The sequence below is a fragment of the Aulonocara sp. 'chitande type north' Nkhata Bay genome, linkage group LG22 (assembly GCF_057382095.1).
Source record: "Aulonocara sp. 'chitande type north' Nkhata Bay isolate Kocher_YH1m ecotype deep benthic linkage group LG22, A_spYH_male_GT1.1, whole genome shotgun sequence".
Taxonomy (NCBI): Eukaryota; Metazoa; Chordata; class Actinopteri; order Cichliformes; family Cichlidae; genus Aulonocara; species Aulonocara sp. 'chitande type north' Nkhata Bay.
The window spans coordinates 23497018-23522966 of record NC_141364.1 but is presented as its reverse complement, the minus strand read 5'-3'; the positions used below and the strand labels follow the sequence as shown (position 1 = coordinate 23522966).

General features: G+C 41.4%; 1 protein-coding gene across 1 annotated transcript; it reads right to left on the bottom strand.

Annotated features, from left to right (window-relative positions):
- Nucleotides 1-2300: 2300 nt before the first annotated feature.
- Nucleotides 2301-25949, bottom strand: LOC147304243 (oxysterol-binding protein-related protein 3-like). Its single transcript, XM_086280433.1, has 22 exons — nt 25840-25949; nt 15752-15942; nt 15297-15413; nt 14537-14590; nt 14317-14430; nt 13971-14123; nt 13783-13873; nt 13548-13651; nt 12900-12989; nt 12609-12780; nt 12339-12463; nt 12101-12226; nt 11388-11481; nt 10269-10504; nt 9122-9259; nt 8727-8790; nt 8271-8349; nt 8034-8178; nt 7383-7527; nt 7138-7264; nt 4673-4795; nt 2301-3217 (listed from the first exon to the last, which is right to left on the bottom strand). Exons 2-22 carry the CDS (start codon nt 15812-15814, stop codon nt 3121-3123), a joined length of 2457 nt encoding a protein of 818 aa, XP_086136559.1. The 5' UTR covers nt 15815-15942; nt 25840-25949; the 3' UTR covers nt 2301-3120.

The following is a 25949-nucleotide window of genomic DNA, read 5'->3' as shown; positions in this document are numbered from 1 at the left end:
ACCAAGGTACCTGTAGCTGTCCACAGCCTCAATGTCCATACCTTGGATGTTCAGTGGTTACCAGCTCCTTGGTTTTACTGGTGTTGATGTGGAGGTAGTTCAGCTGGCACCATTCCACAAAGTCTTGGGTCAGACCTCTGTACTCCTTGTCGTCCCCATCAGTGATGAGGCCGACTAGTGCAAAGTCATCAGAGAACTTCTGCAGGAAGCACTGGGTGGAGTTGTGGGAGAAGTCTGCAGTGTAGATGGTGAAGAGGAACGGAGCCAGAACCGTTCCCTGTGGGGCCCCCGTACTGCAGACGACCCTGTCCGACACACAGCCCTGAGTTCTCACATACTGTGGTCGATCGGTGAGGTAGTCCAAAATCCAGGTAGGGAAGTGATGGTCCACTCCTGAGTTCTCCAGCTTGTCCTTCAGGACCGAGGGAAGAATGGTGTTGAAGGCACTGGAGAAATCAAAGAACATGATTCTCATAGTGCTCCCAGCGGTCTCCAGGTAAGTGAGGGAACGGTGTAGGTGGTAATTGACGGCATCATCCCCTCCAATGCCAGGCTGGTAGGCAAACTGAAGTGGGTCCAGTGATGAGCTCAGCAGGTGCTGAAGCTGAGCCAGGACCAGCCGCTCCAGGGTCTTCATCAGGTGGGATGTCAGAGCCACCGGCCTGTAGCTGTTGAGGTCCTTGGGGTGTGAAGTCTTTGGCACTGGTACAACACAGGAGGTTTTCCAGAGCTGTGGGACTCTCCCCAGCCTCAGGCTCAGGTTGAAGAGGTGCTCCATCACCCCACACAGTTGGTCCGCGCAGGACCTGACGACCCTTGAGCTGATGCCATCTGGGCCCGCTGCCTTCTTGGCTTTAATCCTCCTCAGTTCCCTCCTAACCTGGGTGGTTGAGAGATACAGGCTGGAGCCTTGTGTGGAGTGTGTATTGGCTGCTGTTATTGGGGGTGGGGAGGAGTGAGCAGGGTGAGTAAAGGTGTGAAGTGTCTGAGGTGTCTGAGGTGGAACAGCAGCAGTGGGGGTGGGTGAGTCTGCAGCTGATGTTGAAGACTGCCTCATGGATGAATCAAATCTGTTGAAGAAATGATTCAGTTCATTTGCCCACCTCACATCCCTCCCAGGCAGAGAGTTCTGATGTTTGTGGCCCGAGATGGTTCTGAGGCCTCTCCAGACTTCACCAACGTTGTTTTGCTGAAGCTGCTTCTCCATCTTCTGCCTGTAGCTGTCCTTCCCATTCCTTATCAGTCCCCTCAGCTGGAATAAAAAAAAATGGGAGTGCAGTACTTCCGAGCATGTCAAATTATTTTATCAAAGGACATAACTGAACCTTATTGTCTGCTTTATCTGCTGACTGCTAAATCACACATAATTATACTTAGTACAAAAACGAAGTAACTTTATGTTTATCTTTTATTTTAATAAATGTAATACTTTTGGAAAGCCTGTTTATTTCCTCTAAATGGAGCCACATCTGTGAGGAAAATGCACTTGTGGGTTGTGCCCATGAAAAACTTCTCTGCCAACGTCAGGCAGCTTATTCTGCTATTGAATCTTGTTTTGAGGTTGACCACCCCAGGTGGAGTCAGCAACATTCATACAGCAGTTGGATCAAAGGGTCAAAGCGTAGAGAAGATGCAGGGAACGCTATGTTGATTGCTGCATCGATGAGATACCAGCTTTTGCTGTGTGTGTGTGTGTGTGGGGGGGGGGGGGATCTCCTTCACGTGAAAAACAAGCTGGTCATCATTGGAGGCAATCAAAATGCAGAGACATATTGACATGAGATTCTGCAACCAGTGGTAATCTAATACTTTCACATTCTGGGACTGAACTTTTTCCTTGAAGATGAAAACCCTACCAATACAGAGCGGGGTTTATCAGAGACTACTTCCCCTCCAGAATGTGGGGATAGAGAGGATGGCATGGCCTGCCTCAAGCCCAATGCAGTGTGTGACCAAGCTGCTGACCAGCAGGAGGAGGTCGTAGGCTGTTGTGGCTGTGTACGATTCTTCCGCATGCTAATAAGCCCCCTGTTTATCAAATATATAAATATTAAATTGTCAGCATGTCTTGTTTCTTCAGACTTTATTTATCAAATCAAATAAATGACACAAAATAAGAGTAAAAAGCAGAAAAAGCTAAGCTAAAAACTTTGGCATTGGTAGAGAAGCCTTTCAGGGGTGTAATTCACGTACTCAACTCTGCTGCTCATGCATTTTCCTTACAAATTTAAGTGGAAATAAACAGACTCTCCCACTGTGTAAGATTTATTGCCAAGAAGCATTTGTTGCAACAAAGAAATAATCAACCAAACACACGCTTCTTTACTTTATGTGCCAAGTTTATTTCAATGAGGGGGCATTTTTTTGATGACCATTTGAAGAGACTGGCAGTGAGGCAAACAAGAACCAGTGAGACACCATTACTTGTCCATCCCTTGTAGAGTTAATCTTCTTTCAACATGGAGTGTCATTGCCATTTCCTCAATAAAAAATTGTGCACAGGATCCCATGACAGGATTGATTATAACAAGGCAGCATACGGACTCCTGTTTATCACAAGAATCTCTAATCGGGCATCAGCTGGAATAATAAGAAATTCTTCGAGTCACGATGTTAACTCGATGGAGCACATGAGCAAGATAAAAAAAACAAAAAACATCTGCACAAGTTCCCATCAGCCCCTGACCATCATTTTCTCTCCAGCTAAGAATCATACTGACATCATTAAAACATTTTTAGTCTGAATAAAAGTGCAAAACTGCTACAGCAGCTCCTTGAATGCAGCACTGCAATGAAAAGGCACTTTGGTAAAAGCAGAGATACAGTGAAACATACAGATATGCACCTTTAGTCTACGCTTACATGTAAATTACAGTTACAGGAGTGAAAGCCTAGGAAGAACCATTGGAAAAAAAAGAATACAAAAAACCAAAACACACCAATAAAAGTTCTATAGGTTGTGCTCAGTTCTAAAAGAGGAAGCAGGAAGTGTGGATCCAGGTTACACTGACATGGAACATTACACAGGCAGGTCAGGACACTTTGAGTCTGCCCTCAGTTCAGTTTCATACTTCCCTCTTAATAATAAGTCGACTGCAGACGTTTGGTTAAATCCAAAGTTCACCACAGCACAGGGAAGTCCATTTTGCTGAATCCGGGATCTCTGCGCATCTCCCAGTACGTGTTGTTGCTCACCCAAGTGTCATCCTTAGACTTCCTGTCAGCAAAACACAAATGATCATGAATTAGTATGACTGACAGATACTGACCGACGCACCACAAAATTACAAATAGGAACTACAGATGAAGATAGAAAAATGAGCTCCCCTGTGAACATTTCCCAAATATTATAAAGCATTTCTCCAAACATCCTGGTTTTATTTGGATGCTTACATTACGTTACTTTGCACACAAAAAACATTTTTTAGTCAGTTATAGTAACAGTGTATCCTTTTGCTGGATAACAGCCTGCAGTAATTTCTTGTAGTTTTCAGCTAGTTTCACTCACGTCTCCTGAGCATCATCAGCCCATTTTTCCTTTGGCAAACCTTTAAGCGCCTCCAGATTTGATGGTCTTCTGGCACAGACCTTGGTCTCAAATCACCCCACAGATTTCCAGGGCATCGTGCAGGTCTGTTAATGACATTCACTTTGGTCTTCTGGAGGTACGTCTTCCCCGGGAGCAACCCATGTTTTGGGTCATTGTTGTGTTGGAAGACAAAGTGATGACTCAGACATAATTGTGCCGCTGAGGTTTTCTTTCATTATCTTCACATTATCTTCTTCATGATTCCTTCCACCTTGATGAGATTCTCTGTTCCAGAAGCGTCCCCGCAGTATAATATTCACACCAACGTGTTTCACTGTGGGGACACCGTTCTTTGGGCTGTACACCTCTCCCTATGTTCTCCAAATATAAACAGTTTCTTTGGCCAGGATTTGGCAGGATTCTAGCGATTGTCTTCCTTGAGACTACAATTCCCAACTTGATTAAATCATTCATTAGTGTCTTGGCAGTTCCAGGCTCTTTAGATCTCTCACTAGTTTGAGTCTTTTGCTTTCTACCTCTGCCAGGTTAGTTCTGTACTTTGTGGCTCCATTTGAATTTCTTGATACTTCTCACTACAGTTCTTGACACTTGGAAACACTGTGATTACTTTGCTTTGTGAGCAGCAACAATTCTTTAAAGTCTAAACTGATTTCTTTTGTTTTTGACCTGATGCTTTCTCAAGTGACCGCTCAAACCCTTACTGAAGTTTTTATTCTGTGTGTAGGCTGAAAGATAAAGTCAAAATCAAAATTAGGTTAACTCTGAAATGCTCTAAGCTTTGTTTGTGCTATAGCTTAATAAAACGTTCAGTTTTTCAGGGGATTGATCATTTTGACCCTTGTATTTTTTGTTTTTTCCTGAAATAATTATTTTATTGGGTGCAAACAGAAAACTAGTGCATTTAGAAATGCATGTTGAAACTCATTTGCTCTGCTAAAAGGAACATTATGATAAAAACTTTAAATTTCATACAGGAGCTAATAATTTTACCCTCATCTGTACTTTGAGTTACAACAAGCCCAGGATTATGTTGGGAAAAAAAACAAACAAACAAACAAACAAACAAACAAACACACACAAACACTGCACACAAAGACCTTACAGACAAGGAAAAGAGCATACTTGAAAAAGCGTGGCTGGTGTGTCATGTTGTTGTCCTGCAGCACTTTCCTCCTCTCCCTCTGGAGCTGCTCTATTCTCTGCTTCTGCTCCTCAGCTCCATCTACATTCCCCTCTTCCAGCAGCCTGGAATAAATATACAGAAACACAGTCAGGGTGGGGATCAGTGCAGATTTGTTCCTGCTGTCTGTCAGTGCCATTCCCAACCTCCACAAAAAAGAAAAACTCCAGCTTTCGTGCAGTTTCGGAAGTGACTTGATGCCGCTGTAACAATATTAACTTCTGAATGATGTCACTTAATAACATAACGTTGGTAGTTAATCACTGGATAGCTGTTACACAACTTTGTAAACCTGCTGGATTCATGTTAATAAAACATTTTCTAGTTACTCAAATTCAAATGAAAGAACAAAGATTTATGTATTTATGTTGACTCACTGAAACATGTCCCTTCTTATAGAGCTATTATACTTATAGAGTTATTCAACTATTCTAGGACAGTAGGAATATATCTTTTGAACAAGTAATTAAAAAAAAAAAACTTACTATACATTTAAAATATTAGACTGTACATAAAAGATGAACACAACTTCCTGGTCTGAAAAGTAAAGCAAATGCATTTTTAAAAGGCAATGTGCATTCTTTGTAATGGCCAGCAGGGGGCAAATCTATATAGAAGAAAACGTTTCTCGGACTCATTTGTCTGTGAACAATCTGCTAATGTGTTTATACTCAAGATCTCTGGTTTCCAATCTTAGAGAATACAATATGTTGTTGTTTTTGTTGATTATGGTAAGAGTGAAAAAGGAGGATAAAGTAAACAGAAACTCCTTAACACAAACTTCTTCAAAACCTATTGTATACAATACTAAATATGCAAAACTTAATGTACGTTCTCAGTTAAATTTGAACAATACAGTCCAGATAAAAACAAGATGGGAAGCTGAAATAAATAGACACCAGAGGATAGGCAGGAAGAAATATGTGCAGGAGTACACACGATAGCCAACTCCAGACACTAGTAATCGTGGCAAAAATTAGCTTAACACAAGCAAACAAATGTTGGGGAAAATGTCAGCCACATGCTGGTAACCATACCTACAATATGTTGGTATGAGATATTAAAGGCACACAAAAATACCAGAGGGCAGTGAAGGAAGAGAGGAATAATTCCTTTAAAGAAATTGTGTATCACTTTTAAGTGGCTCAAACTTGACCCACCAACGTATTACAGCCACAGCTAGGTCAAGAATAAATAACATAGTCTCTGAGAATTCAACAAGATATATTTATCAAACAGTGGAGGCCAGCTGAGGTGATCCTGACATATTGAACTCATCTGAGTTAACTCTCAGATCCAAAACCACACACACCGATGTATGAACATATGAACTTCTTAATCCGCAGGGTTTAATTTAATGCTAGCCCACCTTTGCAACTATAACAGGTTCAACTCTTCTGGGAAGGCTTTCTACAAGGTTTAGGAGTGTTTATGGGAATTCTTACAAAAGCGCATTTGTGAGCCCAGACGTTGGAAGGCCGGGCTCACGGTCTCTGCTCTAATTCATCCTACAGGTGTTCTATCGAGTTGAGGTCAGGACTGTACCGTCCAGTCAAGTTCTTCCACACCAAACTCGCTCATCACCGTCTTTATGAACTTGGTTTGTGCACTGGTGTGCAGTCATGTTGGAACAGGAAGGGGTCATAAACAAACTGTTCCCACAAAGTTGGCAGCATGAAATTGTCCAGAATATCTCGGTATGCTGAAGCATTAAGAGTTCCTTTGACTGGAAATGAGGGGCTGAGCTCAATGCCCGAAAAACAACCCCCATACCATAAGCCCCCCTCCACCAAACTTGACACAATGCAGTCAGTTTCTCCAGGCAACCACCAGACCTAGACTCATCCATCAGACTGTCAGAGACAGAAGTATGATTCATCAATGCAGAGATCACGTCTCCACTGCCCTAGAGTCCAGTTACTCTATCTGATGATTTGTACTGTGCTTGGTGATGGGTGAGTGAATACTTTTGGCAATATAGTGCATCACATCCAGTTTCAAAACACCAAGTTGTTGACAGCCAAAATAGTCAACGTGAGACCTGAAGACGACGCCTCGGTAATTAATGGATGATTTCATGTTCTATATACAGTCTATGTTTAAAGGACAATCTCTCTCTACAAGCAAGGACATACACAATACTCTTCATCTTTCTGGATCTAGACTAGTATAGCTGTTGCTATGGTTATGTTCATACCTCTGCCTTGTGCTGCTTCACACCACATGGGCAAAGCCAGACTTGGCCCAGAAGCTCATGGAACCAAATGGTCAGATTTTACAGCTTTGAATTTATCTATTGTATAAGACCATCTGTTTTTGTTGTTTATTGTAATCAGGACTAAGAAAACAAACTGAGATTCTCAATGTTACAGTGTGTACACAGGAATGAGAGACAAAGAGTGGCAACCTCTGGTCCGGCCTGAAGCGCGTGTCCGATGGGGGCAGCAGAGGTCTTAAAGCAAGGTCCAGCTCATTTAACTCCACCGCAAACTGGGTGAAGCCGTAGTACTGTTCTTGGTCCACTGGCATTGGATCTAAACACAGACAGACATAAAAACAAGCAGCTCTAATATCATGTTCAGGTCAGTTGTGCGCTTTGACTGAAGCGGTGCAAGACAGTGTGACCGACACTTCCAGCGACTCCTCACTTACTTGCTCTCCAGATACACGTGGCAGACGGTGGCTTCCCTTGAAACACTGCTTCGTTCCATTTTCCAAATATGGAGTGCACCACTTTTCCATCTGAATCTGTAACCACACCCTCTATCTCATTCACTGTAGAGCTCCATGTTCTTGCCTAAAAAGGAAATATTTATATTTCATTTTAAAAAGAAGGACACGATACATATACATTACACCATACAAAAGCAGACATTATTTGTATCATACAAACTATGCACTAAATCCTAAATGAATCCTCTTAAATTTAAAAGAAACTGCAGCATTGTTACTTTTTCTGACATTTATTTTTTTTTACAGGTCAGCTTCTTTTTTGTCCAGTAGATGGTGCTGTTTAAGCTTCTAGCGTTGAAGGAATTTGGCTTACTACTGCTATTATGGCTTTATGTGCAAGAAATGGACATTTGAATGAGCAGTAATTTTATAACAAGCGTGGATCATTTTTACGAGCCTGCTCAGATGATAAGGGAGCTTATAAAAAAAAAAAATAACATGTTAAAATTACTAATAACAACAGCATGACAGAGAATCACATGTATTTAGCAAAATAATATTACAAACAGTAAGGGGGGGAAAGTTTACTCTAATATTGGTGGCTTACACACAGCATCTTTGTGTACTAACCTTAACAAATGTAATTTTGCACTGGCAGACATTGCTGTTGATGTTTTTGATCGCCATCTCGCCGTAGTGTTCGATCCAACGCTGGCCACTCAGGATGTTATGGATGCAGGATGTCACCTTGTTCCATTCATAATGGTCCCCAAACCTGCAGAAAACACACACATATACACACAATGCACCATTTAGCTTGCACTCATTACACATCCACAACAAAATAGAAAAAAGTAAAGAACCTACGCAGGTAGCGTGACACGGGTGGTTCCCATGGGAACGATTTCCATGGATTTTCCCCAGAATTTATTTTTCCATCGAACATCTGGAGAGAACAATAGAGCATTAAGGGAACAATCTGTAGCTTCTCTGACTACCCAAGGCTGCTCAGTTATTTTTTAACAACGCGCCAGAATGCATCAGAGCTTCCACAAGCTATATTAGTATAATCAATAGAGTCATTTTATAGAGAGCAATGATGCTAAGCAGTTAATTATCACATGATAGGAAGGTACAAGATGATGGTCAAATGAGGTTATTTAGATCGGCTAAGACACTAGTTTCTGCTACATGTAAAATCTACAGCATGCAGCAAACACACAGGAACAAGGTGTGGGAGCTCTGGTGTAATCTGCAAGAAGCCCAGGCAGACAAGAGGGTGGATGTGGGGTGTTTATTCCAAATAATCCCTGCGGGGCTCACCTTGCCAAAAGGTGAAGTTCTTTGAATCAGCATGACATGCTGACACAGGCGGGTGATGACTCACCTGGAAAGTGGGGAGAAAAAGAAAACAATAATGAGGTCCTTTATGAAAAGGTTGGGTCTGTAAGTTGAAAGTTAATTCTTTGCTAGCTATACAACCAATAAAGCATCAGATCACCGCAGGGCACCATTTCACTGCCCTACATTTGTTGCTACTACTAGGCTAGTTTTGTGAAAAGAGTCATAAAGAAAGTGGCATTCATATGTTCCCCTCCACTTTTTGTAAACAGAATCTAATGAAGTTGTCACAAATAATTTGACAGTTGCATTAACTTAGAGATGACAAAGCAGCTGTGTGCAGTCTGAAGAGAATGTGTAAACTTTGTGACTTCTACCTGCTCAGCTATAAACCTGAAGCCCTTATCAGGCCTGTCGCACTCGTACGTCTCTCCCAGGACGGGGTTAAAGGGTTTGCTTCCTGCTCGGTAGTAGGTGGATGCATATGAAGATATTGCAAATGTAGCAACATACACCTGCACAAGGAAGGAAGAAAGGGATGGCTCAGTGAATGACACTTGGTTCCAAACAAGAACAGTAAGATGTTCCCACTCTGTCATTCTATTCAAAAAATAAATATGTCAAAAACACCCTCAGAGTCAGCCACGGGGAAAGCTTGAGCCCCCTCATACACTGGAGCTCAATCAATTTCAAACCCACACTAAGAAGTAAAATAATATTTTTGTTTCCCGTCAGAACATCTTTGTACCTACAACCAACTTCAAAGGTGAGTTTTTGCATGGGTCATATCCCTGTATGGGATGGGTAGCTGCTCTCCTTTTTACATTGCACTCTGATACAAGACCTGATTTGGTTGCAGTTTTAATGAAACAAGATAAAGCAGAAGTTGTCAAATTTCAGCCGACCTTTACATACTTGAGGGCCTGAAAGTCCAATAATTTTCATAGTATGAAGGTCAAATTCAAATTCATTGTTTCACTACAAAAGAAAAAAAACAAAAAGCTGTGAGCAGGGTGGGCTCAGGCAGGAAGCACTCACTATCTTCCATGGAATGAGCCTGTAATTGGTTTCTGCAAAAAATTCACATCCCAGACTATGAAGATAAAACTGTGTATAGGAATTTGTCGGAGAAGAAACTAACAGAGGCAAAATCTGTGTGTGTGTGCATTCATACATGACCCTATTTTAAATATGAATTTGTGTTAAAGGTAATACACCACAGTTTGTATCGTTTTATGTTTTATGTGAGTGACTTCCTTGTAATTAAATATTTATTGACGGCTCCAGAAAAAGTACACATTATACAAAACAAACATCACATTAGCTTCCTGAGGAAGAGCACAGAGCTTATGTCTGCTAGGTGTGTTATTAATATGCCTGTCAGAGGATCTGAACCTCAAACTCTTGTAAAAATAACTCTGTGAATATGACTTTCAAAAGTGTCTCAGGAAAATTAGAACATGCTAATTTGAATGTTTTGCATGTGCCGGTTTGTAGTCCACATGTAAAATATTTCCCACTCACCATGCGCTGGTAGGGGTCTTGAGTCTGATTAGCAGTGTCCAGGAGTTCGCTGTACTCCAGCTCCTCACACAACTTCTGCAGAGTGTTGAGTGGCTCATTGAGGTGCACGGGCATGGCCACCTTGGACAAGTCCTTGCCTATGTTGTTTCTCAGGATGTTCCACAGGCTCACGCTGTTGGCGGGACAGGGAGAGGGCAGAGTGGAGCGTCGACGAGCCAGCGTCACCACGCTGCTCACTACAGAAGAAATACGATGTCGTAAGAGACAGATTAATATGCATGGCTTTAAAAGACATAAGTGAACACTGATGTTTGCATGGGAGGAGTGTTTTTTTGTTTTGTTTATATGTTAATATGATTATGTATGCAGATTCCAAGTGTATACACGAACTTGTGGAGGACACCAAGAAGACGACCTACAAGGCTGAGTTTGGTGCAAATGGGGAAACTAATAAAAATGGAAAACTGCATTTGGGACTGAATGATTTGATTGCAGGAATGTCGTTCCTTCTGTTTGTGAAAAGATTAAAAACCACAGCTTTCATGCCGGTCACACACTGCATTAAACAACGCTGCACTGAGTTTGTAAACATGTCTGGGAGTCTGTGCCGATTTTCAACACATTTTTGGAGCCAAAGATTTATTTCACTGATACTTAGTGATTGTATTAGCTCCAAACTGGTTAAGGATGTACTGAAAATTGTCCACACGAATGCAACATAGGTCACATTTTCAAAGCATAACAAATGTCAGTATCCATATCAATAAAATATCAGTATGAAATCTTACTGTTACTAGGCATCAATAATTTATTTGATGCTGTTACGTCACGGAAAATGTCCCTAGAGGTCCTTTCCTTATTTACACAGTATAATTTTTGCAGATGTTATTACATCGCCAGCACTTCTGGGCCCAAAATTAGTCCCTAAACCACGACAGGGCCTCCACCGTGTTGTACAGATGGCTGTAGACACTCACTGTTGTACCTCTCTCCTCTCCTCCTCACTACATTATGACGATGATTTGAACTACAAATTTCAGATTAGGATTCAGCTTTTCATACACAGTGGGTGTCACAATGACTTCTCACAGATGCACAGCTTGTTGCCTTATTACTTACCGGAGTTGTGCCTCTCACTCCCCCCAGCGTTGCTGTAGGTATCCACGGAAACACTGTCACTGACATCACTTATATACGAGTCATCGTCAGACACCTTGAGATAGGAAATCAATGATGAAAGGTCAGTGAGCCAGCAGGATACTGAATCAAAGGACAAAAGCACACAGATCTAGAAAGCCTCTGCATCATCAGGATAGAGGAGAACATTTTAGGAGTGACATGTTAGTAAAGCTCAGTTAGGCAGTCATTTTTTTAAATCCCATTTGCAGAATTGTCTTTGAGTATTCATTCAACTGGTTGAGAGAAATCTACACTTCTACACCTCCCTCTACCCTGACTTTAAGTTTTAGAAAAACCAACCATGTAACAAAAACAGTGTTGCTGATTTTTTTTGCGTGTGTTTTTAGTTTTACACTATAATTATTTTTTAAATCTCTACACAGAAACTGTTTAATCTGTGTGTGTTTTTCAAGTCATTTCCATAATGTGTGTGTTATGGAACAAAAGCAGACCTACGATTTCTCTGTCATATATAAATGGTTATAATGGTGTCCGATTATGTTAAACGTGGCTAAATATTCAACAAAAACTAACTAACTAATATTTTGGACATGCCAAACTTTTTGTGTGGGAACAACGTTGGAATGAATCAGCTGATCATTTATTGCGTTTTGAACATGGAGATGCAGTTGATCTTGCAGATGATGTCTGACCTCGTTCTCAGAAGAGGAAGAGGACAGGAGGTACTCCTGAGCGTCAAAGAACTCCGTTAAGGACTCTGATCCTTTGCTCTCACTGGAGACCTGGTGCACCAAGGACTGTGGGGCATCTACAGAATCCTGAATTGGATAAAAAGACACCAGGTGAGTATAATCAGACCACTTGTCAGGTATTGTGAGTATTTGTGGTGTAATTCCACAGGACCATAGAATTTGACCCGGTGTCACTCACTGAGGCATAGGCGGTCTTTAGACCGACAACATGCGCAGGCTGGGTGGGCTGCAGGTCAATAGTGTGTCTCAGCCTGTCTCTCTCTGCCACCAGGGAACTAAATGCTGACTTCAGTTTGACGTGGACTGGAGAAAGGCAAATGTCAGAGACGGGAAAATAAGCAGGGACACAGCAAATACTGAGTTGTCATGGAAACAATTTTGTCGTATGGCAGTGAACACACAAAAAAAGCATATTTTTAAATCTACAGTAAACCAGGAAAGGACTCACTGCTGTTGGCTAGTTGGCAGAAGTCCTTTTGCAGATGTGAAGCATCTGCAGGTGATTCTGGGGATTCAGGACAGACTTCTTGGGTGTTTGACTCAGCGGTGGAGAGATTTGGATTGGAGGCATGAAGGCGATAGGACTGGGACTGGGGCTGGGAGGAGATACAGCTTGGAACCTGGCAGTCAAATACAGACAAAAGTGAGACATTACATTCCCTTCTTTCCCACCATTTAATGACTGAACTATATCAAAGCATAAGCAGCAGAGGAAAAAAATAAGAAGCAGGGCGTGAACCTGTAGCGTGGCTTTTGTGTCTTTGCCATTGTTTTTGGACCGCCACCTCCTCGGCCTCTTCTCCTTTTTGGGGATCTCATAAGTAGCTGCCTGTGGCACCACAGACATATTTTGAGGTTGTAACAACATTAGAAGAATTCCAAGATCAGGGTTTCCACCAGTGTTTTCCCATCCCAGCATCCCATCTTGCCTAATGTGACCCTCCGCAGTTTTTTGTTTTTTTTAAAAGACAATGCAATGAATTTACTGTATCCTCCTCCACACCCTTGCCAACTACCAGCTCTAACATTTCTGGTGGAAAGCCTGTATTATTAACATAACAGTTTGTCTTACTAATCTCTTTGAAAAGCAGGTGGACACTACAGCAAACAGCTTTAACTACATTTCCCAAACATAAACTTGTAAATACATTTAGCAATAAAAAGAAGCATTTTTTAATATGTTATTTATCCACCTGTAGGCAAACACCAACTTTTACTGTGAAACTTCAGTGGCTACTAACAACTTAGACCCACCACTTCCTGTCTATGTTCCCCACCAGCATGGTAACTAAGTTGCTTTTGTATTATTGACTTTAATTATATGGGAAACACATTGATTATTATAAAGAACCACTAATGGCAGCTTAATCCGAGTGCCTGTGCTCACTTGTAGTCCACTGATGACTGGAGCTGAGTATGTGCGGTGCAGGACCTCCATGCTCTTCAGCAGCAGGTTCAGTTCCAGCAGATACGACTCACAGTCCTCCAAGTCTGAAAAAGAAAAAAAAAAGAGAAGGTATTATTAGATCAAAGTTGTAGGCACAGAAATAAAAGATTAACTGCACCAAGACATGCTGTGATAGGTAAGAAATAAGAAAGAAGACAGAAACAAACAAACCGACCTTTACAGCACTTGTCCATGTCGTCTGAGGAGTGGAGCCAGGAGTTTATCTTAGACTGGTGGATTGACGCCTGCTTGGTAAGAGTCGCCCTCTATTTCAGATGAATGACAAAGGATGATACACAATTTGCACAACACATCCCCAAGGATGTTTTTTTTTCCTTACACAAGAGGACTGGGGCAACTTACTTTCCTAAGCGATTCATTAAGAGAGGGAGAGGATGTCGCATGGGGGTGGAAGAGATGCTTCTCGTGGGGATACATGCTTATTTCATTCTGCCGAAACAGACGGTGATGACGCAGCTTTGACACCCACTCCTCAAACAGCTCCGGCGACTTCACCTGGAAGCCACAAAGTCAAATTAGCTTGAGGCAAACTTGAAGAACCAAAGCTCCTGCAGGTGTCTTTCTATGAAACACACAAAGGAAATCAAAGAGAAGACCTGCCGAGGTTGAGGCCCTTGCTAGTGAGGATACATCTCAAACAGCAGTAAGAAAAATAACGGGGAATGTAACTAAATGTCTCAAGAGTTACCTTTAGGTGGTAGATGTTGTCTTCCGTATCCAGATCAATGCACATGGCTTTTTTCTTGATTGACATTACAGAGAGACCAACGTCTATGCAGCCATGTAGTTTCCCCTTACTAATCTGTGCAATAAATAAATAAATAAAACACTTTTCACTTGGCATTTAACTTGTGCATAAGTTTGTATATACAGAAGAGAGACAGATGGAGTCATAAAACAATACTTACATCGCTTTCCCGCTTTGCATATCTCATGATGCCTTTCTCCAACAAAAAGTATCTCTATGTTGGAAGAAGATAAATGAATTTGTATTTATTTACAGACGTGCCATGGTCTATTAATTACTGCGTATATAAACCATTAAACACAATGCAGACTGTGGAGATTTGCACAACAGTCCCTTTCAATTCTCTTGAACCTGACATTTAAATTTTATTACTGAAGTGAGATAAGTGACCCAAATGATTAAAGATAATCATCATATATTGACATAAGCAGTTTATGGGAACGCTGCATTTTACAAATGAGAAAGCTAAATAAAAGAGTGCGCTGACAGAGCTCAAGGCCTCTTTATCAGGTAAACTATGCTCTGTTAAAGGGGCTGTTCCATCATGTCGCAAGGAAAAAGTTTCCAAGTATGATTACACTCACTGAGATCAGAAGGGGAGGGGGATGAGTCAGGTTTACAGTGTAATCAGCTGGGAGTCAAAAGAATGGAAAGGAGGAAATACAGAGAGCTAAAAAAGTGGAGGAGGAGGAAATGTGGAAACAGCCTGAGGTACAGACAACAAATCAGGATACTAGCACTAGCATCATACTAGTATGCATCATAGAAAGATTACATAAAATGCTGCACTACAACTAACATTTTTAGTCTAAGACTCTTAAATAAAGGATCAACAGCAGTAGCAGAAGGGTTTAAGAGTCTCCTGTAACAACAAGCAGTGCTGCAGTCTGATGCGTTAAGAAGCCAGCAGAGGCCCTCACCTTATGCCAGCCCTTCATGGGCCACTTCCTTCTCTTGAGCAGGAAGCCTCCCTGCTTCTCAGGCTCCTGCATGCTGGCAGGAACCCCCCTGAGCCCTTCCACAATCTCCCAGTTATCCTGCAGGACAACAGGGCAACGAAGCATGAGACAGACAGTGAATGACTGTGTTGTGTGTATACATTTCACTATCACAGCAGAAACACTATGGCTGCAGTTATTGTTCCGCCTGACGAATGTGGCACGCATTTGTAGGAACAATTAAAATTTGGTCACAGTGAACAACCATGAATAAGTGAATCACTTTCAACTGTTTGACAGTGAGACAATGGACACACAGAAACACATTAATAATTTCTCACGTTTTATAGCCTGATGGGCACCACAGTGCGTGATGTTATTAGAATTTAACAAATTAAACATCACACAATAGTAACACATACAGATGTTACACACACCTGGCTGCCGTCATGTTTAGAGGAGCCGCTGCTGTCACTGTGAGTGGGTGATGTTGATGTCATCTTTTTGCGCCTCGACTAATCCTCCACCTACCGCTGTCTTGTATCTCTGGAAACCGTGGCAACAGAGATCACAGACGAGCAGCCAGGAGCATCACGCTGACCTTTGAAGGCCACTGCAACATCCAGCACTGCAGAGAACGGAGAAGGTAGGTTTAAAAAAAACAACATGTGAGAGCAACACAGGTTTATTTTAAACACAACAGCAGCACGCAGCATACATAATCAGGACGAGATAAAAACAGAAGAATCACTGACTCACTGTGCGTCTGTCTGCCTCTGAAATTCCTAAAGTCCAAAGTAGATGTGTTTAAAGGAAGCTAGCCATAAATATCCAAATACAGTCATTTCCATGAGCTCAATATAAATGAATTCACATGGAATCAGACGCAATGAGCTTTACACATACAAAGTCAAATACAGGGAGTGCAGAATTATTAGGCAAGTTGTATTTTTGAGGAATAATTTTATTATTGAACAACAACCATGTTCTCAATGAACCCAAAAAACTCATTAATATCAAAGCTGAATGTTTTTGGAAGTAGTTTGTAGTTTGTTTTTAGTTTTAGCTATTTTAGGGGGATATCTGTGTGTGCAGGTGACTATTACTGTGCATAATTATTAGGCAACTTAACAAAAAACAAATATATACCCATTTCAATTATTTATTTTTACCAGTGAAACCAATATAACATCTCCACATTCACAAATATACATTTCTGACATTCAAAAACAAAACAAAAACAAATCAGCGACCAATATAGCCACCTTTCTTTGCAAGGACACTCAAAAGCCTGCCATCCATGGATTCTGTCAGTGTTTTGATCTGTTCACCATCAACATTGCGTGCAGCAGCAACCACAGCCTCCCAGACACTGTTCAGAGAGGTGTACTGTTTTCCCTCCTTGTAAATCTCACATTTGATGATGGACCACAGGTTCTCAATGGGGTTCAGATCAGGTGAACAAGGAGGCCATGTCATTAGTTTTTCTTCTTTTATACCCTTTCTTGCCAGCCACGCTGTGGAGTACTTGGACGCGTGTGATGGAGCATTGTCCTGCATGAAAATCATGTTTTTCTTGAAGGATGCAGACTTCTTCCTGTACCACTGCTTGAAGAAGGTGTCTTCCAGAAACCGGCAGTAGGACTGGGAGTTGAGCTTGACTTCATCCTCAACCCGAAAAGGCCCCACAAGCTCATCTTTGATGATACCAGCCCAAACCAGTACTCCACCTCCACCTTGCTGGCGTCTGAGTCGGACTGGAGCTCTCTGCCCTTTACCAATCCAGCCACGGGCCCATCCATCTGGCCCATCAAGACTCACTCTCATTTCATCAGTCCATAAAACCTTAGAAAAACCAGTCTTGAGATATTTCTTGGCCCAGTCTTGACGTTTCAGCTTGTGTGTCTTGTTCAGTGGTGGTCGTCTTTCAACCTTTCTTACCTTGGCCATGTCTCTGAGTATTGCACACCTTGTGCTTTTGGGCACTCCAGTGATGTTGCAACTCTGAAATATGGCCAAACTGGTGACAAGTGGCATCTTGGCAGCTGCACGCTTGACTTTTCTCAGTTCATGGGCAGTTATTTTGCATAGTTATTAGGCTTTCGAGCCTATACAGCTTGGAGTAAGACAACATGCATGAAGAGGATGATGTGGACAAAATACTCATTTGCCTAATAATTCTGCACTCCCTGTATAAATGAGTCAAAGTAGAACACAAGTGTTATAACCAAAGCCCACTGTTCAAGAAGTGTGTAAAATGAGCAGATAATCATGAGAACAGAGGTACATCGCTTTCCATGTTCTCCTCTTAAAAGTCACACATTACGTCTTAAAAGTAATGCAGTACATTAGGCCTGCACAATAAATCGAAAATTTATTGTCATCGCGATATCAGCCTGTGCGATGGGCCCATCGCAAAAGACGGCGTAAACTGCGATAATTGGATACCTTGAAACGTTTACACACATGCTTTAAAGAATTTACCAATCAAAGAAACCCCTTTACACATTTGACCAGTCAAATAGAGCCCTTCACGGCATTAACCAATCAAATGGATTAGAGGCCCGCCTCCTACGCAGGTTGGGAGCGAACAACGCTGCAGCAACAAGTCAGAGTTGTAATGGCTGAGAGCAAGACACATGACGAGAACGCTACTGACTATGAATTTAAAATAAATAAATAAATAAATAAATAGTACCTCGCTTATTTGGAGGTACTTTGGATTTGATAAAGACGACGTTCTCCAAACACAGGTACTCTGCAAAACTTGCCGAACACTCGTGGCAACCACCAGAGGAAACATGACTAATCTCCACCATCATCTTCAATACAACCACAGAGAACTGTTTGAAGAGTTCCAGAAAGACGGGGCTAGCTAATGTTGCTAATGTTAAGCCAAAGAGCACAGCAGTCCAACAGCCGACTCTGTATCCGAGTTTTTCAAGTGGAACTCCTTATGAGAAAACGTCGAAGCAGTACAAAGAAATAACAGAGGCCATTACACATTTTTTGACAAAGACATGATGCCTATAAATACAGTTAGCAGAGAGGGCTTCACCAGTCTGATACAGATGGTGGACCAGAGATACCACACCCCCTCATAAAACTACTTTTCCCATGTCGCCATTCCACAAATGTACGAAACATGCCGCAAGACCGTCATGTTTGAACTGAGCCAAACTGAAGACTACGCAAGCACTACAGTAAAGTTTCCTCTCCAGTTTCGACTTGCATCATAACTACTTGGTGAGTGAACAACTGAATGAACAACTGCATTGAGATAATTTTCAGTATAATTTAAGTTATGTTAAAGTGCACTTTGTTGTTACATTGCTAATACAGCAGCTTTCTTTAAATAAAACTGTTGCAGTAAAACGGAAATTATGTATTTGTTTTTTTTGTTTTTTTTGTTATTTTATCGCAAGTCATATCGTTATCGCGATATTGATCACAGTTATCGCGCATCGCAGGTTTTCCTAATATCGTGCAGCCCTACAGCACATTATCTAATTGCTCATCACAGAGGAATTATTTTCTTATTAGTCTGTAAAAATGCCCTGAAACACACCAGCACCTGTAAACAATATAAGCCTATAGGCTACAGTCTCACACGCCAACACAAACTCTAACCTATCCTAAGGTGGACACACATATGAGCTCTCTTTTAGTTTTGAACAAAAGTCAACAGCACAAAGATAAAAGCTGAAGCAGTGTTAGCAGTACAATGCAGTCGTTTTTGTCATGGACGCAGTTTCCACTTTACCATCAGCCTCTCGTCCTTTTGTGCAGTAAAAATAAAAGTAATGTTCACGTCTCCACTCCTCAACAGCTTTACCACAGTACCGCTCCACTGTTTTCCTCCTCCCGCATACAAACTGAAATCAGCTGCTTGTAGCACAAGTGCACAGGAAGAAAAACAAGATTGTTTGATTGATGTTTTTTTTTTTCTATCCGCCTGGACAACTGAAGAACTGACACAAGTAATAGCATAATTGTAACTGTAATGTAATTAATGTGTTACATTACTGCGTTACTGAAAATGTAATGTGATTACAGTACCCCCAAACACTGTTGGCCAACAGGTCTAAGTATCCTGTATAGTGTATGACATCAGTTTCAGCCAAACATTTGTTTAAACTGCTCTAAACCCTAAATTTTAGGAGGTTTTTCTCTTGGTTCTGTATGATGTCACTGAGAGTGGATATCCTTAATAAACTCATTTGTGGCACACAGCAGTAGCTCTGAGCACAGAAGCCTGACAATGTTTCCAATGTTTCCATGTGAAGTTGGCTTCAAGGGAAGGTAAGAGTATAAATAAATGTGTCAATGACACAAAGCTACTCCCTCATCTGCCTTCACTCGCTTGTGAACTTCAGTGACATCCCATTCTTAATCTACAGGGTTTAATATTATGTCAGCTCATCCTTTGCAGCTATAACAGCTTCAGCTCTTCTGGGAAGGCTTTCCAAGGTGTTGGAGCGTTTATGGGTATTTCAGAGTATTCTTCCAGAAGCGCATTTATGATGTTGGACGAGAAGGCCTGGCTCGCAGTTTCATTCCAAAGGTGTTCTATCAGGTCGAGGTCAATCAAGTCCAGGCCAGGCAAGTTCTTCCACAAGAAACTCGCTCATCCATATCTTTCTGGACCTTGCACTAAAAGTTGGCTGTGGAATATTTAGTAGTGAGGAAATTTCGCAAGTGGCATCCTATCACGGTACCACGCTGGAATGAGCTCCTGAGAGCGACCCGCTCTTTCACAAATATTTGTAGAAGCAGTCTGCGTGCCTCGGTGCTTGATTTTATACACCCGTGGGAAAGGACATGATTGGAAGACCTGAATTCAAGGATTTGGACTGGTGACTGAATATTTTTCACAGCCACTATGTCTCCAATCTAGTAATTGTAAAACAAAATAAATAAAAAGGAGACCTAGTTTTGCATGACAGGTTTAAGGAGTTTTTCCTGATGCCTTAAATGTACACACCAACGCTCCATGTGATGCAACATTCATTCGTCTCCTCACCTCAAATGGCATGCTCCAACCTTGCTGTGCTTGTATCTGTGCGTTAATGGCACTCCCTTTTTGCACAGCCCTCTCTTTCTGTGGAAGTACACTGTGCATGTGAGAGGAAAGGGAATGCCTCTGAGGTTTGCGTGTGACCGAATGTATGCAAATGGGTGTAATTGTTTGGATTTGCTGCTAGCTGCAAACTGAGAAAGCTCTGGTGGTTTATGAGCGTGTGTGTAGTCTGTGGTTCCCCTTGCTTGCAGTCAGTCCCATGCTCAGGACATGAGTCATCAACAGGAAAGAATGCGCACCGCACCGCGCTTCGATACCCCCGGCACACCAAAACACAAGGCTAGCGACAGTAAACACACGGCTAAAAGCAGAATGAAGCACATGGACGGCCCACTTACTTCACAGCTACTGCACAGGCTAAAGGGTCAGACAACATATCTGAGCAGCCCTCAGATTATAAACTCAGGGAGCTCAGTTTAGCTCATCAAGCTGTTCTGTTTGCAATTTTCAGGCTGCAACATGTCTGGCATCTTGAGCTGCATTAGAAGCTTCACAGAAATATGTTATGAATTTACTGCACAGCTCAACAGCATACCACAGCGATGTAAATACACCTGTATGTAGTGTAAACAACAAAAGATTAATGCAATCATACAACATTGCATTTACATATAATGTAGGAGCTCAGGGCCTCAACAGTAAGTTTACAACATCTGAGGCTCACTGAAAAGCTACATGCAAAATATGTGGCGATTATGAATGAAGAATTATCAAGTACCACTTGAACAAACATGGTTAACATTGCCTCCCTCCCATTCCTGTCATTTTGTTTTCCTTTCATATATGTCAGCAGAAACTCACATTTCTCAGAGCAAAACCACAGCAATTGCTGTGCATTAGTTTATCAGCTACGGAGGCCTTTCTGGCTTCTATGAGACGAGTCCCTGAACACCCCACCGGGTGCTCTACTTAGCTCAGCTGACTGATTACCGTAGGACTGTATCTCACCAAGGCCTCTGCACTGTAAGACTAGAAGTGCTGGGGTTTTACCTTCAGTCTTATGTAATGTGAGTCAATCATTAATGGCCCAACACCTTGTAAGTGATCTCACAAGATGGAAACAGGTCATTCTCATGGTAAGGGCCAACGCTGCTGAGTCACAAGGGCTTAATGGGGGAATAAAAGGTTTAAAGGAGATGTAAAAGTGACTCTTTTTTTTCCCTGTGGGTAAGAATTTGTCATTTTGTGAAGAGATGAAACAAACGCAAATGGAAAATGTGTTTAGACTCTAGACACTGAGCAGCGCAAGAGCTGCTTGGGCTAACAACAATAAATGAATATAACTCTGATATGTTCTTCGTTTGTCATATTGTGGATTTTCTGCACACTGCACTTCAGTAAAAAGTACCTACAAGGCCCAGAATGACAACAGTTTATCCCCTAAACTTCAAGACTGGACTTTAAAGCAGCTTTTAGTTGAGCACACACACACACAGATTCAACAGACAAAAGTCAGACGTGTAAATACAAGAGCGGATTATTCTTCTTGTAGCCATTTTCACAGACTTTACCTAAAAGATAGATGCAGTCAAGGTCAAGTTACCCACTGATTAGTGAAGTCTTATTATGAAACCTGCAGAGGGCACTGAGGGAGAGGACTTATCATCCTTTTTATACTCTAATGGGGGACAGACATTACAGAAGGTGAATGGTGCATTCAATACAACCTGAAACTAATGACTGAGACCATAAACTGAGTAAGAACGTGCTTACAAAGATCACAGTTTAAAGGCCTGATTACAACTTAAAGAGTTATCATTTATTCTGTCTTTCTTGACTTCAAATAGGCTAAAAAATATTTTTTTAAACCGCAAACATTTTGTAACACTGCAGCACTCTTCCTCTCACATACCGCTGTGTTGCTTTCAATTTGTATTGTGTGTTTAATGTGTTCATATTTTTCCCCATTGCATACTTTCAAATTCCTTTCCTTGGCAACTCTGCTGCCAGTACACTTTGAATTTAGCAAATGACCATGACCTGGTAATTGAATTCAGATAATGGGAAGATCCTGTGGGTATGTTGAACTTTCCAGTGCATGGCTCAGGAGAGCTGAGGGTCATATAGTCTTTTACAGAATAATACTTCTTTCTGAAACCAGAAGAATCGCCTCCTAATGGACATTAAATAAAATCCAAGTTTAAGACATCTCCATCGGCTTGATTTTTCAGACCCGAAAGCTACGTTCATCTTTGATATGCAGCCTATGCTTTTCCCATTCAAGACTCACCAGATGCCCACAAGATTACAACGCTTGTGTTCATTCAAAGTATTCCTGAAGAATTCCAAGTATGCTTTTACAGCCATAATATGAAGACCACAGGAATGTCCTCTCTTTTAATTTGAACATGACTACAGGCAACACAGTGATTGCTCACTGGTTTCAGGCTGAAGCCTGAGAAATTGTAAGGCTGGAGTTTCCAGTTCTGGCATGGCAAACACACAGACCATGACTTACCAGCCAATCCATCTGCTTTCAACCACAAATTCTTGCAACAACAGGACTGCAAAAAACCCAACAGTCCACATCATTTTCATATCTGCTCTCCATTTTTACCTGACTGACTCACAAAGCAATGACGAATTACTGGTCAGAATCACTGGGTTGAAGCAGTGCATGATCCTGTTATTACCAAACAGAAAGATTTTCACTTTTTGCAGGTTTCATCTAGCCATTTCAGACATCAATACCCCAAATTCTGTGACAAAAATAAACCCATGTGTGACAGCACACGGTGTGATCAGATGGTGGCAGCAGCACAGTTTATCTGACCTTTGACATCAAGTGTGCATGACTGATAGCACTGAAAGAAATACAGTGCCCATTTTCTTTGTGCCGTTAGAGAAAAAACAAAAAACACATGTGGGTATGAGCGAGTGATCAAAGATACACATAGCAGCCCCAATATGTCACTCAGCAGTCACTGATTATTTCTCATGTGCAGCTAAACAGCATGCACTTAGATTCCTGACCAGTGTATTTATAAAGGCTACATCACAAAAGATGTCTCTCTGTCTGCTTCCTGCTGAGACAAGAGACACTTTGTGTTGCTGCTTCAATCACTGGTTGCTATGGATACAAAAAAAAAAAAAGAGGCAAAGCCAAGAATAAAGTTTGTTGATTCTTTATGAAAAATCTGAGGAACATAAAACACCAAACTATTTATAGAACATGTGGTGTTAAAAGCAGAAAAAGATTTCACACTAGTCTCTGTGCTGACCAGCTGGCTGGCATGGAAGTAAGACATAAGATCCTTTAACTTCATATAACCACAGGTGGGCTATTCTCAGACCAACCACTTGGTGTGTTAGTCTAACAAGAGTCTTCTGTATTTACCAGCTTTAAAGTGGGTGTTACAGAAAGGAGAAAGTGACACAGAGATAACTCAGCGAGTCACGTAGGCCTGGCTAGATGTTTGCACCCAAAATGTTGCAGCAGGGACAAAAAAACCTAACATTTTAGCTGGACAGGAATCAGCTGATTGACAGACTTAAAACCGACTCCCTTAGAGCAATAATCCTCTGGCCTGAGATCCTGTGCCAGGAGAGCAGACTGGAACAGAATCACTTGTAGTGGGAAATTAATATCTTGCACAAGGGCACTTCACCAAGGCAGACGCATGCCAACAAATGGGTTTGAAAACAGATTGCCGCATTTATGGACACTCTCTTGCTGCTAATACTCTGCCTAGGGCCTGAGGAATTACTATTTTTATGCATTAACCAGCCGGCTATTTCTGAGATTAACAGATTAGATCTCTAAATGCCAGAAACATCCCAAATTCCCCAACGAACAGGGTGCCATTTTTAAATGCTGTGTTTTGCCCAACTAACCTTAAGTTAGAAAAGCTGGCATTTGTGCTAATAAACTGGTTTGAAAACATTCATGAATCTGATAAATTATGAACTTTTCAAATAAGTCATCTGCCCAGCAGTTTTGCCAAACAGCCACTGAAAGTAAATCATTTAGAGGTTTTTCTGTTCATATACTCTCTAAATGTGGGTCAATATCGATGCTTAAAATAACAATAACCAATGATCACATATCGGTACTGGCTGATATATTAGCCTTGTTGACAGATATTTTTTTATTTTATCAGCAAGATAAAATTACATGTACCATTACCATTAATCTATTATGTTACAACAACAATCAAAATATGTAGTTCCCTCTTCCTCTCACCCCCAACCCATCACAGCAGGCTGTCCCTCCCTAAACCTGGTTCTGCTGGAAGATTATTCCTGTTAAAGGGGAGTTTTTCCAACGCTGTCACCAAGTGCTTGCTCATAGGGGGTTGTCTGATTGTTGGGGTTTGTTTCTAATGTTGTAGGGTCTTTAACTTACAATATAAAGCATAAAGTATTATTTAAAAAAAACTGAATCAACCATTTTTATCAATTTCAGTATTTCAGCTCTTCATCGTGCTACCATTGAATATTCAGCAAGCACAAAATTCATGTGAAAAAACAGATCAACGTAAAAAAAAACATCAGAACAAACCTGATGTTAGACATGTTAACAAAAACCTTCAGGGCTGTGGTTGTGTTTACATTAGCTTGAATGTTGCTCTGGCACTGTGTACCCACAGCCAAACTGTGAATGGCTCAGCCATCGTCACTCGTGCTTAAAATCATCTTGTCTGGGCTAGATGGTGCATGGTCTAGTTGTTCTACAGTAAAAACGAAAGAGGGTCATGAATTATGGTGAGTAAACAACAATTATTTTCATTATTAAATAATTGCCAGGTTATTTGGCCAGGTTGTTTTTAATATGAAAAAGAGGTTTATGTCGGGTTTGGGGGGGTGTTGTTTTTTGTTTTTTTGAAAAGTATGTGTAATATCCAGTGTTGGTTCAATTAAAGTTATCAAATAAATAAAAGATTTTATTAAACCATGGATTAAATCTCAGCTTCACTACAATGTAAATATCGGATATAATCAAGCTGAATAAAGTAAATGAATAAATACATATTTTGATGACACTGATGTCAGAGAAGCAGCCAGTGCTGATTGGTTACACGAAGCATGCATTCATGAGGACAGGACTCCATGGGAAGTGGGAACCACAGGTGTCCCGTCTAAGTGCACCAAAAGGCAATGCTCGGCTCCTGCTGCCAGCACAGCAACACAAAGTTGTCAGGGTAAACAAAAATTACCAAGATATCCCATGCGCTCGAAACACCCCCCGCCCCTATAAAAATACCCGCTATAAGTCGATCCTTACACGTCTATTAAGAACCTGATGTCTGGAGGTGCCCATTAATAATTCTATCGAAAGCGATACTTTTAACGTGAGCACCGAAACACTCACCGACAGCCGCCACGAGAACGCTGCCCAGCGCTTAATGCCAGCGGAAGCTAAACAACTATAGAAAAAAAACACACGAATAAATTCACTCGAGAGAAAGCGAAAATAATAATAATAATTCAAAAAGACATGCTTACGTTTCCGTGGGGAAAGCTAGTGCATCTTCTCCCGGTAGTAGCAAGCAGCCAGCAGCCTCGTTTTACTGCCAGAGTGTCGCGGGTGAGGAGGGGCCGCTGAGGGGGGGAAG